Source organism: Vombatus ursinus, unplaced genomic scaffold (assembly GCF_900497805.2).
Source record: "Vombatus ursinus unplaced genomic scaffold, bare-nosed wombat genome assembly UNPS02010639.1, whole genome shotgun sequence".
NCBI lineage: Eukaryota > Metazoa > Chordata > Mammalia > Diprotodontia > Vombatidae > Vombatus > Vombatus ursinus.
In genome coordinates, this window is record NW_020950417.1 from 1,097,478 (window position 1) to 1,113,525 (window position 16,048).

Below are 16,048 nucleotides of genomic sequence, written 5' to 3' on the forward strand. Positions count from 1 at the left end.
ATACATAATAAAATACGCTACCCATTTCCCTGATGGTGATGGACTCAGTGTTCAGATTAAAATAGACTTTTTTGGACACAGGCCAATGTAGGAATTTGTTTTGCTTGCGTATTTATTACAAAAGTTTTATTTTTCACTTTTTTTCTCAAAAGAGTGAGAAAAATATAAGAGAAGGAAAATATTTTGTTAACTGAAAAAAAAAACTAAATTAAAAAGATGTTTTTTGAGATTAAGGTAGAATTTACCACTTTAACAGAACTAAGTTGTTTTCTGAGAACCACAGCTCATGTTATATGGTTTTTTCCACACCACGTTTATGCCACATAAACAGTGACTTAAAATAATTGTCCCCATGGAAAAACACTCACTTAAATCACATTAAAATCTCCACTGTAGTTATGTTTAATTTTGGGGAGGTTTCCCCCCAAAAAAGCATGCCTGATCAAGTACCACAAAAGAATCAGAAGAAATTTTTCAGGGGCATGTACTTAGGAAAGCATTCACATAAAATTTGGAAAAAAAAAAATCCCACATTTAAGGCAGGACTCATATAAATATATTCCAACCAATACAGTTTTGTAATAAAGTCATTATGCCTTATAACTAAATCCCACTTAACACTGTTGCATCACTAACATTTTAAAGATAGCACCTATGGAATTAACTACCTGTATACTGTTTCATCTAATATTGTGTTTTCCTGGTACAAGTAAGTACCATTAAGGAAGAGTATAACTAGAATAGTCATTTAAAAATTTACTTTTCAAAATTACAGACATTTCCTTTTCAATCAATCACAAGACCACTCCCAATCTATATAACCACCAAATTATATAACAGCCTATTGTTACTTATACAAATCAGATGTCTTCTCCATCCAAATCTAACAGTATACAGTAAAAGCCTCAGCAAGAAAGAATTGTTGTACATTCTACATTATCAGACATATACTGTACATTAACACACACAAAATACAAAAATGGTCTCTCACACTTCTAGTTTGATCTCACTTCTTGGCAAAGTTTGATACAAGAATACAGAAGACCTTGACAACTGCATTACATCTTACAAAAAGACATGAGTATTTACTAGCATTATTTTGATGTTTGCATTCTGGTCACATTTATCTGAGATTCTAAAGATTAGTAATTTCTCAGTAGCAGAGTAAAGAAAACCATGGTTAAAAATAAACTTCCTTAAACATGACAATTTAACTCTGGACAAAACAAATTTTAAAAATTGGTATTATATCTTCCTTTTCAGTATGGAGCAAATTTTAAAATCTAACTCTGGAGCATCCTAACATATAGGACTCTGATTCCTTCTGACTTGCAGATGTCCCAATATAAGCAAAAGTTGGAAAACAAGCTGGAAATTTAATAGGGTTACTTTTTTTCTGAGAGAGGAAATACATATCTTTCAAATATCTAAAATGTAGGATGGCTAAATGCTAAGCAGGCAATTTAAAATGGACTTAAAAATAATTACTTATTTACTTTGGAGGGCAAGGGGGAGAATGAGGGTAGTAAAAGTTTTCCACCATTAATCAGAACTAGATATATTAGCAGTGGAGTTGGAAAATCCTTACCTCTATGGCTAAGCGCAGTCAATTACTGCACCAGTGTGTATTTTCAAACAAATACAAAGGCAAAACTCATTATCTCTTTTAAAAATACACACAATTTAATGTTGGTCTGTTTTAATTCTAAGTAAAGCAATTCCAAAAATACAAACTGAACATCAGAGCCATGTGAACCACCAAGATAAAATCAAACAGACATTCACAATAATTAAATCTAAAGACAGTTTAGCTGGATAAATTGTCTTCCAAGCATGTTATAGAAAGCTTTACTACAAATACTGCTGGTGTTCAGTTAGAATTAAAGGACTTTGGGAGAATGAAATAATGTGAATACAAATGGAGTGAATCATGTTACACGGGATTTACACTTTTCCATTACCCCTAGATTTAAACAAACATTCAAAAATCAACACAAACTTTGTGTTATCAAAATATTGCAGCTGCAAGGAAGGCAACTTTAAATGAATAGCTAGGGGGAAAATCAGGTTCTGGCAGCGGCAAACAGAAGTAAGTTTTTAGTTTGCACTTTTGTAAAGCTCCTTTATTTCTGGCTGACCAAGAACCAAGCACAAGGACAACCATGTTCTCTGCTTCTTTTGGCTATGATGTGACAGGAAGAAGTCATCTTTTGAAGATGTTTAAGGAAATAAAGCAACTTTATAAACAGTCAAATAATCAATTAATGGAATAAATAAACACTAACCCACATTTTTAACCTATCTTCTATGACATCTGACATATTTTTTCATTTTGGTGGCAAATTTCCAATTTTTAAGCTAAATAACACCAGTCATTTTTAAGAGTAAAATGAATAGCCACCAAAATATGAATATTCTTCTGTTTACTCTTTGGCTAAAAAACCCCAAAAATAAAACAAAAATAAAGAAAAAAGACAAAGAAAATACATCTAACACTGGTGATAAAAAAATTGTCTTTTTACATGTAAAAATAAAGTTATCAATTTAAAACTTGGTACATTTTATAAAAACAAGAGGTAATGTTGTAATAAAAACAGTGGTAGCCTAAACAGGCAACATACTGTTTGTGAACCCTGTGCAATAAAATACTTTGTTCATACTACATTTATCAAACATGACTAACATTACTACAGACACTGTAGGAATCTTTTGTGGAATCCCTACAGACTTGTTAAAACTGGGAGACATTTACAATCATAATGTGCCACAAAAACTTGAATACGTTACTTTTAGTAGGAGATAATATTCATATCTGAGTTTTGTTTTAGGTTCTGAACAGCTGAGTTACAAGGACCAGAACTGAAAAGCATTACATGAAGCCCATGAACACTGTTGTTCACACCCTTCCATCAGAACACACTGCACTGGTTTGACATATTTCTCTTCATACATAGCAAGCAACAGCACCTGATAAAGCCTGAGAAGAAATGCTGCTGTGTAAATACTGCAACTATTCCTGAAAAAAGAATTATGGGATATATATATATATACTCCAAAGCTGCCCATTCCCATAATTTGTATTGCATAGGTCACATTAATCACACACATATATATACATATAGTTATGTGTATATATATATATATATGCACATGCAAAGAATATATTAAGACGACAATGAAGTCTAGTCATGGAGCAATTTACAGGCTCAATATATTTTTTACACTTTGCTTGAAAGAAAAATTTCAATATTTTACAGTCTTTCAGTAGGCATTATATACACTGCACTTTACGAAATCTAAAAGGTATTGAAATAGAAATTCATTTCTGCAAACATTTTGGTAACAAAACAGACAACGTTTCTCCAAAGACTTGTGCTATCTACATGATCTGTTTGCACTGAAACCCACTAATCACAAGAACTGACTCAATGGAATACCTAGAAAAATTATCTAACACCATGCATGAATTTGAATCATTTTAATATCTTATCCTAGAAACAATCTACAAATCTTAAGATTAAAAAATTAAGTCTCTGTTCTGATTTTAAAAGATAGTTTTTATGACAATATCCATTTTGTTAACAGGTACATGTTAAGGCTATTATTTCCTTGTGATGTTTGGGGGGTGTGTGTGTGTGTAGTTGTGTGGTTGCGTGTGTATGTGTGTGTTTTCAGAAAGAGAGTAAAAGCCAGCTCCTTCAGGGCTCTGAACTGTATCTACAGAAGACGCGAGTGCAGTGAACATAATGTTCAGTCAGTCCTACAGTCAGGATGCAGTTGCTCCTTCCCACTCCACCAGATACTGCACCTTTCCGTCAAGTGTCACCCGGCGAGCCAATACCCTATATTTTTCACCACATGCTATTCTACCTGCAGCACCAAAATAACTGGTAATAGAGTTCTTTAGATGATTAAGCTGTAATTCCTGATCTGCTAAATTATTAAGAATCTCTGTGTTAAGTTCATCAAACTGATAATCTTCTTTGCCTTCATCATCTTTCACAATTTCAGAATTCTGCGTCTGGAGTGCTTTCCGAGGAAGGCGCCCCCTTCTCCTCCGCAGGTGTGGTATTGCAGCAGGCCACGATCTTCCTGTTCGAGTTCTCTTTCTGGAGTCAGATAACCTAGAGGGTATAAGAAGAATATCAGTCATCAGCTAATCCAACTTGTACCTGACTGAGAATTCTCTGCTCAAAATGTTCTTATCCTATCACTTTCTGAGAAGTGACCTCTTTCAGGCTTCTATTTTCTAGCCTTCTATTTGTTATTAAGCTATCTATAAGTTATTAAGCAGTTATTTTAGGGTTTTTTGCCCATCTAGAAGTTCATCCTCATTAACTTTTTCCTCTAAAACTCCACATCAAAGCAGCGACTGAGGGTTAACAACAAAGGGCTCAGAACTTGTATCCCCAATTAAACTCTTATGCAAAGCAAAAAGTAATTTGTTTACCTAATTTATTTATTTCAGATTGGATTTTTATAAGAGACTCTAAGCTTCTATAAGCAAGGGACCATGTCTTATCTAAACATTTTCTCTCTCCCAGTATCTAACACAGTGGTTGGAAAGCAATAGGTACTTAATAAATATTTGGTTTATTTTTGTGCAATAGGATTTTCTTAAAGCAAACCATATCTGTGTTTCATGTCAGTCATGAAAAACCTACAAAATGCAACAGGCCCCGAAAAAGATAATATATATAATTTATACTGCAAATATGTTTTAAAAAGTAGAAATCACTTGACAGGTTTAACACTAAACATGGCAAATCTCTCAGCAAGGACACACTGTGCTGCTTTGCAAACTTCTGAAATGTTCTGCTACATCTTTAAAAAGAAAGTCCAGAAGAAAATCAGTACAGAAAACTACTGCTTCAAACAAAAGAATAAATCAGAGCTAGTTGTTACCCATAATGCCTGGAAATAGTAGATGAGGTAGTTTCTTTTGTACTGGCAGCACCCGTGAAATCCACATCTGAGGTATTGGATGAATGTGCAGTTCCATCAGGTTTCCTAAAAAATAAATAAGAAGGATATTTATAATATTTTACATAAAAATTAAACTAAACATTCAAAAATAAATTTCAAGGAGGGAAAAACAATGTTCTATTTACCCTATAGAGGAAGGTAAATCCAAGGCTGGATTCTCTGGAACTGATTCCTTTTCCTTCAAATATAAGAAAATTATTGAAGCATGAACTCTAAAACAAGTTTTAGAAACCTTACTAATTATGAATGTAATCCTTCCCTGCCTAACATCACCCACAGAAGATATAAGCATGCATATACTTACCAAAGAAGATGGTTCAGAAGTCTTTTGAATCATCTTTCTTGTATATGGGCCAGGTGGACGACCTACAGATTTTTTCTTTCCTTTCTTTTCTATACCATTACTCATGTCCCTGCAAAGAAAAAGATAGAGCATACATTATCAAATGAAATTTTATTAAATGAAGTGATCTTTTATTTAATTATTTTTTAAAATGTACCTGCCGTTAACCAGAAAGCTATTGCAAGAGGGCAGGTGTGAGGTGGTTAAAATCTGCAATAGGGCTGGGGCAGTATCAGAGAAGAGAAAGGGTCATATAGTCAGAGAGAGAGAGAAAGGTGGAACATCTAAGCTGAAAGTCTAGGTGTCTGGGAGGATGGTGGTATCCTTGATAATAACCAGAAAGTTAGTATGAAGGGAGAGCTGGGTGTTTGTTTAATTTAGGATAAGAAGTCTGGATATGTCAAGTTTAAGATTTCTATGAAACATCCAGTTCAAGATGTCCAATAGGCAGTTGAAGATACAAGACCTGAGGTCAGCAGAGAGGTTATAGCTGGATAAATAGGTGTATCATCTGCACAGAGATGAAGACTGAAATGATGGGTGCTGCAGAAATCATCTAGGGAAATCATATATAGAGAGAAGAGGGCCTAGGGTAGAGGCTGAAGGGGTACACTCCCGGTTAGTAGGCATGACCGAGATGAAGATCCAGCAAAGAAGACTGAGAAGGAATAGTCAGGTGGATAGGAAGAAAACTAGGAGAGAACAGTATTGGGAAAACTTAGAGAAAAGAAACTATCACAGAGAAGCGGGTGATAACAGTGTCAAAAGCAGCAAAAATGGGGGCAGCTAGGGGGCACAGTGGATAGAGTATAGGCCCTGGAGTCAGGAGAACCTGAGTTCAAATTTAGCCTCAGACACATAACATTTACTAGCTGTGTGACCCTGGGCAAGTCACTTAACCCCATTGCCTAGCCAAAAACAACAACAACAAAAACAAAAGCAGCAAAAATGTCAAGCAGGATGAGAACTGAGAAAAAGTCATTAGATTTGGCTATTAAGAGATCATTGATTACATTAGAGAGTAGTTTCAGTGAAACATTGAGGTCAAAATCCAGACTGCAGAGAGCACTTATCTATAGCTGGCCTTTTTAAGAGGTTTGGCCACCCAAGGTAGGAGAGATGTAAGATGATAGCTAGTTGAGCTGGACGGATCAAGAGAGGGTTTTTTGAGTTAGGGGGTGTTCATGTTTATAGGTAATAGAGAAGCATCCAGTAGACAGGGACAGATTAAAGATTAGTGAAAATCAAGATGCCAGAAGGGGCAATCTGCTGAAGGAGATGGGATGGAACAGGATCACTTGGGCATGTAGGGGGCTTTGTCTTGGCAAGGAAAAGGGTCAACTCTTAATATCAAAAAGTGGTGGAGGAGATAGTAGAAAGCATCTGGCTTGTGAGATAAAGAGGAGGGGAGAAGAGGGAGCTCTTGTTGTATGGCCTCAATTTTTTCAGTGAAATATGAAGCAAGGTTCTAGATTGATAGGGTGGGAGAGGGGGAGTCATGGGAAGTTCGAGGAAGGGTGAAGAGGTTGGAAAGGTCACTGCAGTTAAGTGAGATAGTGAACTGATTGCTACTATTATTGTTCAGTCATTTTGCTAGTTGTGCCCAACTCTTCATGACTCCATTTTGGGTTTTCGTGCCAAAAATGCTGGAGCACTTTATCATTTCCTTCTCTAGCTTATTTTACAGATGAGGAAACTAAGGCAAACAGGGTTAAGTGACTTGCCCAGGGTCACACAGCTAGTAAATGTGTGAGGCCAGATTTGAACTCAGGAAGGAGTCTTCCTGACTCCAGGCCCAGCACTCTATCCACTGAGCCATCTAGCTGTCCCCAGTGAATTTATTAGGGAGGTATAAAAGAACTACCTTGCAACAGTGAGGGAATATGACGAGCTGATATAGAAAATTCCTCTCTTCCAAAATGATCATGAAATTATGAGATATACAGAATATCTAAGACACTATAATGGGAATCAGGTCCTGTTAACAGAGGCCAGATAGAGGAAGTTAAGAAAAAACAGGAAAGTATCTCAATTCCTCTAGCAACAAAATTGGAGGTAGAGCTAAAGGAAACCTAGGTTAAAAAAAAAGTAGGATAAATAAAGAACTGTAACTCAAAAGTCAAACTCAAACTGTGACCTACAGACTACAAGGGAATGGGTTATGGCTGGGACTCATAGTACCTTTAAGTTGTACTCTCCTCTGTACTGGTAAGGCTAGATTCTCTAGCTTGAGTAAGGTAAACTATCCTTAGTAACATGTGGCTTATGCCTCTAACTTCTCTCACATTATAACAAAGTTCTTTTACATCTAAATAAGAATATATAATCATTTGAATAAATCTAAGAACCAGAAGAGAGAAATATGGGTGAAGAAAATAATTTGGGTGAAGATCAACAGAAGTAGAATTGAAAAGATTCTTTCATTAGAATAACTTCCAGATCACCTGGATGCATTACTTTTCCAGTCTTATTACGTATTACTCCTTTGTTACAGAGCTCAGCCTACTTATCTTCATTCTTCCTCATGCTGCATTACTGACTTTCTCTGACATGCCCTAAAAAATCTCTTGACCCTGAAAGCTTCACTCAACTCTATGGACTTCTCACATTGAATTATCTGCCTCCCTGTGGCTTTTCCCTCTAATTGGCTGGTTCCATTTCCCTCCAGGCTGCACTCCTGACTTTCTGGACTTTCTTTACCATACCTTCATCCCTTTCCCTTTTCCCCCTTCAACTTCCTTATAAATGTTATCTTCCTCCATTAGAATATAAGCTTTTTGAGGGAATGGAATAGTTTTCTGCTTATATTTGTATTCTTTGAACTTAGTGCAGTGCCTGGTACATAGCTTAATAAATATTTCTTATTGTTGTTATTGCTACTCACACATGATACTGTCTTTGTATTTTTGAAATGGCTGTATCCTCATGCCTTGATTTCACTTTTTCCTGACTTCCACTTTTAAGAATTGCAAATGTGACATTCTATATAAGCCTTTTTCCTTATCCTCCCAGATGCTAGTGCCTTATCCCCCAAATGACTTTGTATTTCCCTACTTATATATGTACATATTTTCTCCCCTGGTAAGACTGCAAGCTTCTTAAAGGAAAAAATTGTTCATTATTTTCTTCGTAACCTCAGCATGAAGCCCAATGCCCAACATATAGTAGTTACTTAATAAATGCTTATTGACTAGTTGATAAATGAAGTCAGGCAATAGATTATAAACCTGGCACAGAGACCATCTCTCACTTTGCCAAAATCAAAGCAGCTAATAATTTCTTGAATGGCTTTAATGATAATTTCACACTTCAAAATGTAGAGAAGGTAAAATTCCATTCCGGATCTTTGGCTCTAACAAGGAAAAACTTGATGGAAATTACGACAATCCTAGAAGAAAGGGACCACTCTCCCTCTGAGAATCTGTGATAGAGGAGGGGAAAGTCAGGTATAGTATGACATACACCACAGATTTGGGGGGGAAAAAATATTTCAAAGACTCTAGAGGAAGGATATATAGGCTAACTTGAACTAAAATTCTAGAGCGGAGGTCAGCCCAGTAAAGACTGGAAGCTCTCAAGAATTAAATTCTTCAGATACAAACAGAAGCAATTCTGATGAGGAGAAAAGAGAAGAACTGTCTAAAGACATTGGTACATATACACAGGGAACTCAAAAACAGTCTAATTTTAAAAAGACATCTATGGACAACAGAAGAAAGGGAAATTAACAGAGAATGAATACAAAAACATGGCACAATAATGTTAAGAATAATAAAGTTCATGATAACCTGAAGCTAGTAAGAATCTCTAAAGACAATGAAAAAGGGTTTTTGTTTTTCCTATGTTAGGGACAGAGGGAGAATTAAATAAGGTATAAGACTGATGCTTGAGAAGACAACATTATAATCATAACTGAAACGTATATAACCCCCACCAGAAACTGAATGAGGGAATGGAATGTGTTCCAAAGAGCAAAGGAGCTCATGATGCAACCTAAAGTAATATCCTCTACAAACGTAAGCCTAATTGTTAATGAAAAAAGATGGACATCCAATAAAAAAAGCTTCTGAAGCATTCCTACAAAGAAAACTAGATCTGAACATATCGTTTCGCCATCACCTCAAACATAAATACGCAAAAGTTAAACAGAGTAACCAAGAAAGGCACAGACAACAAAAGTAATTATATCTCAGGGAAAAAAAACTAAAAAGAGAAAGACACCTATGAGGTTTACAACAAGAACAACAAAATAATAGACTATTCTAAAATTACTCAAGGAAACGAGTGAAAGCAGAAATCATAGAAGAATTGGTGGTGAAACAGGACTAAAAACATCATGGACTAAACCTCTTAATACTCCACCTAAAGGTGAATTAATGTTGAGACTAATTTACAGAATGGGAGAGGGTACATAAGAGGGAGAGTGAGGAAGAAAACAGAGGGGAATATGTGAAGTACTCTCATCAAATCAACAGTAAAAGGGAAAATAACTCCTGTAGCCTTTCGGGAAGAAGAGGATCTATAGGTGAATGGGTGAGAAGCCAAAAGGGAGGACTGAAACTGGGGGCCCAGGGGGCCAAGAGGGAGCTCTGACTTCAGTGGTGGGTAGGGATTTCTAATACTACCACGGGAGAAAGGAGATGTTTTATGAAAGGAGGTAGGAACCTTACAAACTCCAGGCATTTGGTGCTTAGGGAGAGTACTCATCCAACCTCAAGAGGAGAATCAGAGCTCCTGGGGGCAACCAACACCCAGAAATGGAAGACAGGGACTGAGACATTTCTTGGCAAAAGGGGAAAAACATTATGATGTGAGAGGATAGGGGGTAGTAATGAATAGAATCAATCAGAGACAGAAAAATTCCTACCACAGGGCAACATTTTATCACCTTCAAGAACTGATTTCTTAGAGTGAGGTACAACCAAAAATGAGGGGCAGAAGGCAATCTCTATAAGGCAATAACTTTAAAATCATTTAGAAGAAGCTCAAAATAGGTACGCCTATTAGTTTTAATTTCATGAAGAATACGGAGACTAAAGAAAAAATAAATAAGAATGAGAGCTAAGAATCAAAGAAAAAAGTTAGACTAAACAGAAAAAGGGAAGAAAAATAATGAAGAGAACAAGACAAAAAAAATCCTTTTTAGAAGATGGTACAGAAAATGAAATTAAAAAAAAAAAACTAATAAAAGAAGTTGAAGGGGAGGAACAGAACTAGGAGGAAAAAAGAAGGGAAAATTTTTTCCAAACTAAAGAAAAAGGTGACAAATTGGAGGGATGGTGGGGTTGAGGGTGAAGGGAAGAGAGCCAGTGGGAACAGGATTGCATTAAAGTAAATTAAGTTAAAATAACGGAAAAAACAAAGTGCTATCTTTATAGAAGAAGGGTGGGTAGGGAGAGAAAAAAACTTCCCAAGTAACATTAATTCAAACTAAATAACTGAGGCTTTAGAAATGACCTTATAAGTAGAAAAATGCCTGAATTATGTTACCAATAAACCAAAAATATTATATTGATAAAACATGCCAAGACCTTATTATTAATCTGCCAACTAAATCTGGAAATGAGCTTATGTATGAATAAAATAAAAAGTTTAAGCCAGAGAAAAATTTTTTACCTAGAATCAGGTATAGGTTTAGATGCTTTTCTGCCTTTAATTTTGAATTCATGAGATGTTCCCTCAGGTTCTTTCTCCGCTTTAAAAGCCACGTTTGGTGGCACAGGAGGAACACGAATTCTTAATCCAAATAAATGTTTCTTCTTCTTAATTTCTTTTCCTGACATAAACCTACATTAATTAAAAAGGAGATTTTTAAAAAATTTATACAGTTTTAAAAACCATTTCAAGTGATATTTTGAAAATTGTTTTCAAGAAATGTCACCATCCTGAGAAAATGATGAAATTTTGCCATTTTTGCAAGAACATACAGTATCCATCACCACCTAATAGCTAATATCAAATAACTTTATCCACTGCTACTACTTTTATGCCTTTAAAGGCCATCATTTTTGCTTTAAGGCTTAGGGTACCTGGAAAGAACAGGGCTGACAAAGTTTAAAATGGAATGCACCTCTACTTTAAATAATGCTTCTAAATCCCACAGCTCTTAAACAATGCCCTCAATCCTTATACTTACTAAGTGTCTCCCGCATGGGGATACATAAAATAAATCAACTTACATGGTCTTGTAATCATTTAATGCCTCCAGAACATGCTCATATCTTTCAGATTTTGGTGTGTCTGCCAGCTGTGAAGTATCAAGAAACAATTTAACATACTAAAATTTCAGCAACTAAGAATATACAGGTGCTTTGGATATTAATTAGATCTATGGTTTTCAAAACAGTTCTATGGTCAGAGGAAAATATTTCATTAAAATTATTTTAGTGCCAATCATGAAAATGTCTGACTATATTTTGTTGCTTTGCTTTTTAGTTATGGGCTTTAAAATAAATATCTTTAAAATACCAGAAGAAAAGCATTTAAATGGGAAAGGTAGGTAGATACTTATACCATTTTATCATTCAACATTTCCTCTTGAAGACAGTGGTAAGAAATATTAGCCTCTGTAATTTTGGAATGTATCAGCAGATCTAGCATTTAAGTTTTGAGGCTATTTCAAACCACAGCTAGACCTGGCTCCTACCAAAGTACTGCAGAAAAGTTCCTACAATCATAAACTGAAAACTTTTTTTTTTTAAGACTCTAATGTAGGAGCAGCTAGGTTGTGCAGTGGTTAGAGCTCCGGCCTTGGCGTCAAGAGGACCTGAGTTCAAATCCAGCCTCATACACTTGACACTTACAAGTTGTGTGACCCTGGGCAAGTCACTTAACCCTGACTGCCTCACCAAAAAGCAAAGAAACCTGTTTCATTCTGGAAAAGTTTCAATGTTGCTCAACTTGGACTCTCAAAAGATAATTTCCTCCCTTTCTCAATGTTTTAGTCTTGAGGCCCATCAGAGAAATCTTAGATAAGCCAATGGTTGGAAGGAACGTATTAAAATAATGAGGCCTTATGTAAGTATCATTCTAAATAACATAGAAAAGGACATCAGCGTTCAGTAAAGCTGCTATATATGTATACATCATGTAATTCAGTCTACATCAAAACTGTCCGATGCTTCATCTGACATAAGCTAAAATTCCCAAGAGTTTTTCAAGAATTGTTCAAAGTGAAGTGTACTGAAAACATCTACTAAGTAGGCCCAAGTCCATGAATTAATGTTTTAAGATCTGTCATAGATTTCTGAAGGGCCAATGGAGACATGTTACTTCCTTAAGAGGGAGGAAAAAAGGATCACAGAATTGGATGTGATCTTACGTCATCTAGTTCAACTTCTAACTGGATAAATCTTTGGCAGGTTATCTGTTAGGATCATAATTCAATTCAAACATTTATAAAGGCCTAAAAGGCACTGTTAGGTACTAGGGAATAAAAAGACAAAAACAAAACAATTACTGTTGCATGGAGCTTTTATTTCTTACTAGAGGGAAGGGGAATTAAGCAAAATGTACACCAATGTATGCAAAAAAAAAATACAAAATAATTTTTGGGTGGGGGAGAAATTACTGTTGGAAGCACCAAAAATGTTAATGTCTGAAGAAGTTAGGCATTTCCAAGAGGCAGAGAAGAGAAGTATTCCAGGCATAAGGGGCCATTTTTTCAAAAGTACACAGAGGAAAGATGGAATAGCACGTATAGTAAATATAAAGTAGGGCAGCTTGGCTCGAGTGTAGAGTGTGCATGAGATGGAGTTATGTGAAATCACTATGAAAAGATAGGTTGGAACTGGACTTAAATGCCAAATATGAGTTTGGGCTTTATATTAGGGAGATAATAAGCTTCTTGAGTAGGGAATAGTGTGGTCAGATGTGTGCTTTAGGAATACTGATTAGCAACTCCTTCGAGGAAGGAAGTTGATTCCACTAGTCAACAAATTCAATGAATTTAACAAATTTTTTTTTTATCAAGTACCTACTTTTCCAATGTGTTACAGCTCTGATTATCAAAGGTTTTTTTTTTCCCTTATGTTTCATCAAAATCTGCCTTCTTGGAATTTACATGCACTGGTTCTTAACCTATCTTCTGAAGCAATGCAAAATAATCTTATTCTCTTTTCAACAGGATAGCCCTTCAAATATCTGGGTCAGGGTGGGGAACCTGTGGCCTTCTAGGTCCTTCAGTGCAGCCTTTTGACTGATTCCAAGTTTTACAGAACAAATCCTTTTATTAAAGGGATTTGTTCTGTGGAGTTTGGATTCAGTCAAACGGCCACATTTGAGGACCTCCAGGGCTACTTGTGGCCTCAAGGCCACAGGTTCCCCACCCCTGATCTGGATATTTGAAAACCAACATATAAGTCTAAGATTACCTTAGGGGTGTTAGCAGCTACATCAACACTGTTTCATACTAAACTTGTGGCCAACTAAAGCCAACAGACATTTCACATGAATTTGCCAAGGCATATTTCCCTTATATTATACTTGCTGAATTGAAATTAAGATTAAATGCAGAATTTTCTATTTATTCTTGTTAAATGTCTTCATTTTGTTTTCAGCTTAGCATTCCAGTATATAGGCAGCACTTAAAATTGTAATTCTGTCATCTCTCTAATCAACTAACCCTTCCTGGTTTTGTGTCATTTATAAGTTGGATAAACATGTTTTGTATTGCTCACTCAAGTATTGATAAGAACATTAAACAGGCCAGGTGAGAGGGCTACAGTCTTGTAGCTATTGACTTAGCAACCTCACTATAAGTGAACACCCACTCATTAATCTTAGTGAATTTGCTAAGCTATCTTTTGCCTAACATCTATATTTCATCAGCCCACCTTCCACTATCTATAATACTTTTACGGGAGATATTGATAGATGGCTCTGTTGAAATCAAGATATTCTTTTGTATATAGGATTTCCTTGATGCAGCAACTAGTAACTCTAACAAAAAAGGGAGTAAGGTTAATTTGCCATGTTTGAAAATCTGTACCAGAAAGTTGCTGGTGGATCAATAGTAAACATACCAGTCTATTGTTCTCATAATTATCCTTTATTTGAAATCTGAAAAGCATGACATTTACTTGTTTCCAGTCTTCGAATACCTCTTCTATTTCCTAAGATTTCTCAAAGATGGACAACAATTAGCTCTAAAATTATAACTACAAGTTTTCTCACCACCATAAAAAAGTTATTTGTTTAGGCCTGATCTAAAATTACTAAATGCTTCTTCACTTACATCATGACCTCACACATTCTGGAATAATAATTCTGTTCTCTAAAAGGGCAAAAGTTGAAGTCATATAATAGAAGAAGTGATGGGGAAGAAACAGGCCCAAAATATCAAGGACTGATAAGCCTGACAATATTCTACCTATTTTCTAAGACTAAATTGCAAAATTATTGTATCATTTCCAATCTGAAGAATATTCTTGCTAGAAAAAAAAGAAAACAACAGAAATAACAGAATTGCTTTGCCTTCTACTATTTATTTACATCATAAAGCAATATGTCTATTTCCTTGATCCACAAATGGCTTTACATGCTTTTCGGATTGTCTTTAGAATTTTTTTTTAAGTCTCAGTTATTACTTGCCCTTTAACTTCCTGACATTCTTCTACTAAATTGGTATTTACTCTTTTTTACACATCATTGTGGTTATTTGCCCTTCCTTCTGTTTTCTGTATGTCTCTTAAAAATTTACATTCAAAATATCTCCCACTGCAGCCACACTGATTTCTTTAGATACTCTTATCTCTTCCCTCCTTTCAACAGATTATTTATAATTTGGTTTTCAGTTTTTAGACTTTCCTATCAATGTTCCCTTTTTATATATTTATAGTCATGTAATTAATGGGATCATTTTTATTTTCTTCTCTGAATCTGAAATGTGATTTCCTAACGTCTAAGACAAATTATTCAACTATGCACATTATGCCTGTTTGTCAATATAAAATCAGAAATCATGGTCCTTTTCATCCAAGCTTTCTGTCATTTCCATGGTGCTAGCCATTTTCTTCTTGCTGGTCAGTCAGAATTAAATACAGAACAGCAGTTTGTTCTTAGAGATGAAAGTGTTAACACAGTAAGTCAGGAATTTACCAAATATTCTGAATTTAGAAGATTTCTTATAAAAGGCTGCATGGCATCATGGGGAAAGTCAGATTAGAAATCTGAAGACCAAATGCTATGTGACCTTGGACGAGACACTGAACGATGCTGACCTTTCATTTGTTCATCTATTAAATGGGAATACTACCACTTAATCTAACTTATGCTTTTGTTGTGAGGGTCAAATGAGATAATATACATGGAAGCATTTAATACACTACTATGCAAATGTAATGTGATACAAATCAAATTTGATATAAAATGATATTATAGTTGAGGTCCCTTAATTGTTATTATAGCTTTCTCTCCTGCAAGTTTTCTTTTATTTTTATATATATATATATGTATGTATTTTTTGGTGAGGCAATTGGGGTGAAGTGATTTTCCCAGAGTCACACACCTTGTGAGTGTTGTGGGTCTGAGGTCACATTTGAACTCAGGGCCTCCTGACTCCAGCGCCACTGCTCTATCCACTGCACCACCTAGCTGCTCCCATCTAATCTACATTAAGAAAGCACTTCCCATTCCATTAGCTAAGCATTCTATAGTATACTCCTGCAACAATATCACTTCTGTTTCTTTCACCCATTATTCTAACCCAAATATATCTCT

The 16,048-nt window shown here is 35.4% G+C and overlaps 1 protein-coding gene across 4 annotated transcripts in view; it reads right to left on the minus strand.

The window, feature by feature from the left end:
• Nucleotides 1-386: 386 nt before the first annotated feature.
• Nucleotides 387-16,048, minus strand: part of MTF2 (metal response element binding transcription factor 2) — a 60,791-nt gene continuing 45,129 nt past the window's right edge. For all 4 annotated transcript variants that reach the window (XM_027854808.1, XM_027854807.1, XM_027854810.1 and 1 more), the window contains 6 exons: nt 11,509-11,576; nt 10,946-11,116; nt 5,291-5,399; nt 5,112-5,164; nt 4,906-5,010; nt 387-4,124 (listed from right to left, as the gene is read on the minus strand). In XM_027854808.1, the coding sequence (XP_027710609.1) occupies nt 3,767-4,124; nt 4,906-5,010; nt 5,112-5,164; nt 5,291-5,399; nt 10,946-11,116; nt 11,509-11,576 (864 nt within the window). In that variant the 3' untranslated portion in view covers nt 387-3,766. The remainder of the gene's footprint in view (nt 4,125-4,905; nt 5,011-5,111; nt 5,165-5,290; nt 5,400-10,945; nt 11,117-11,508; nt 11,577-16,048) is intronic.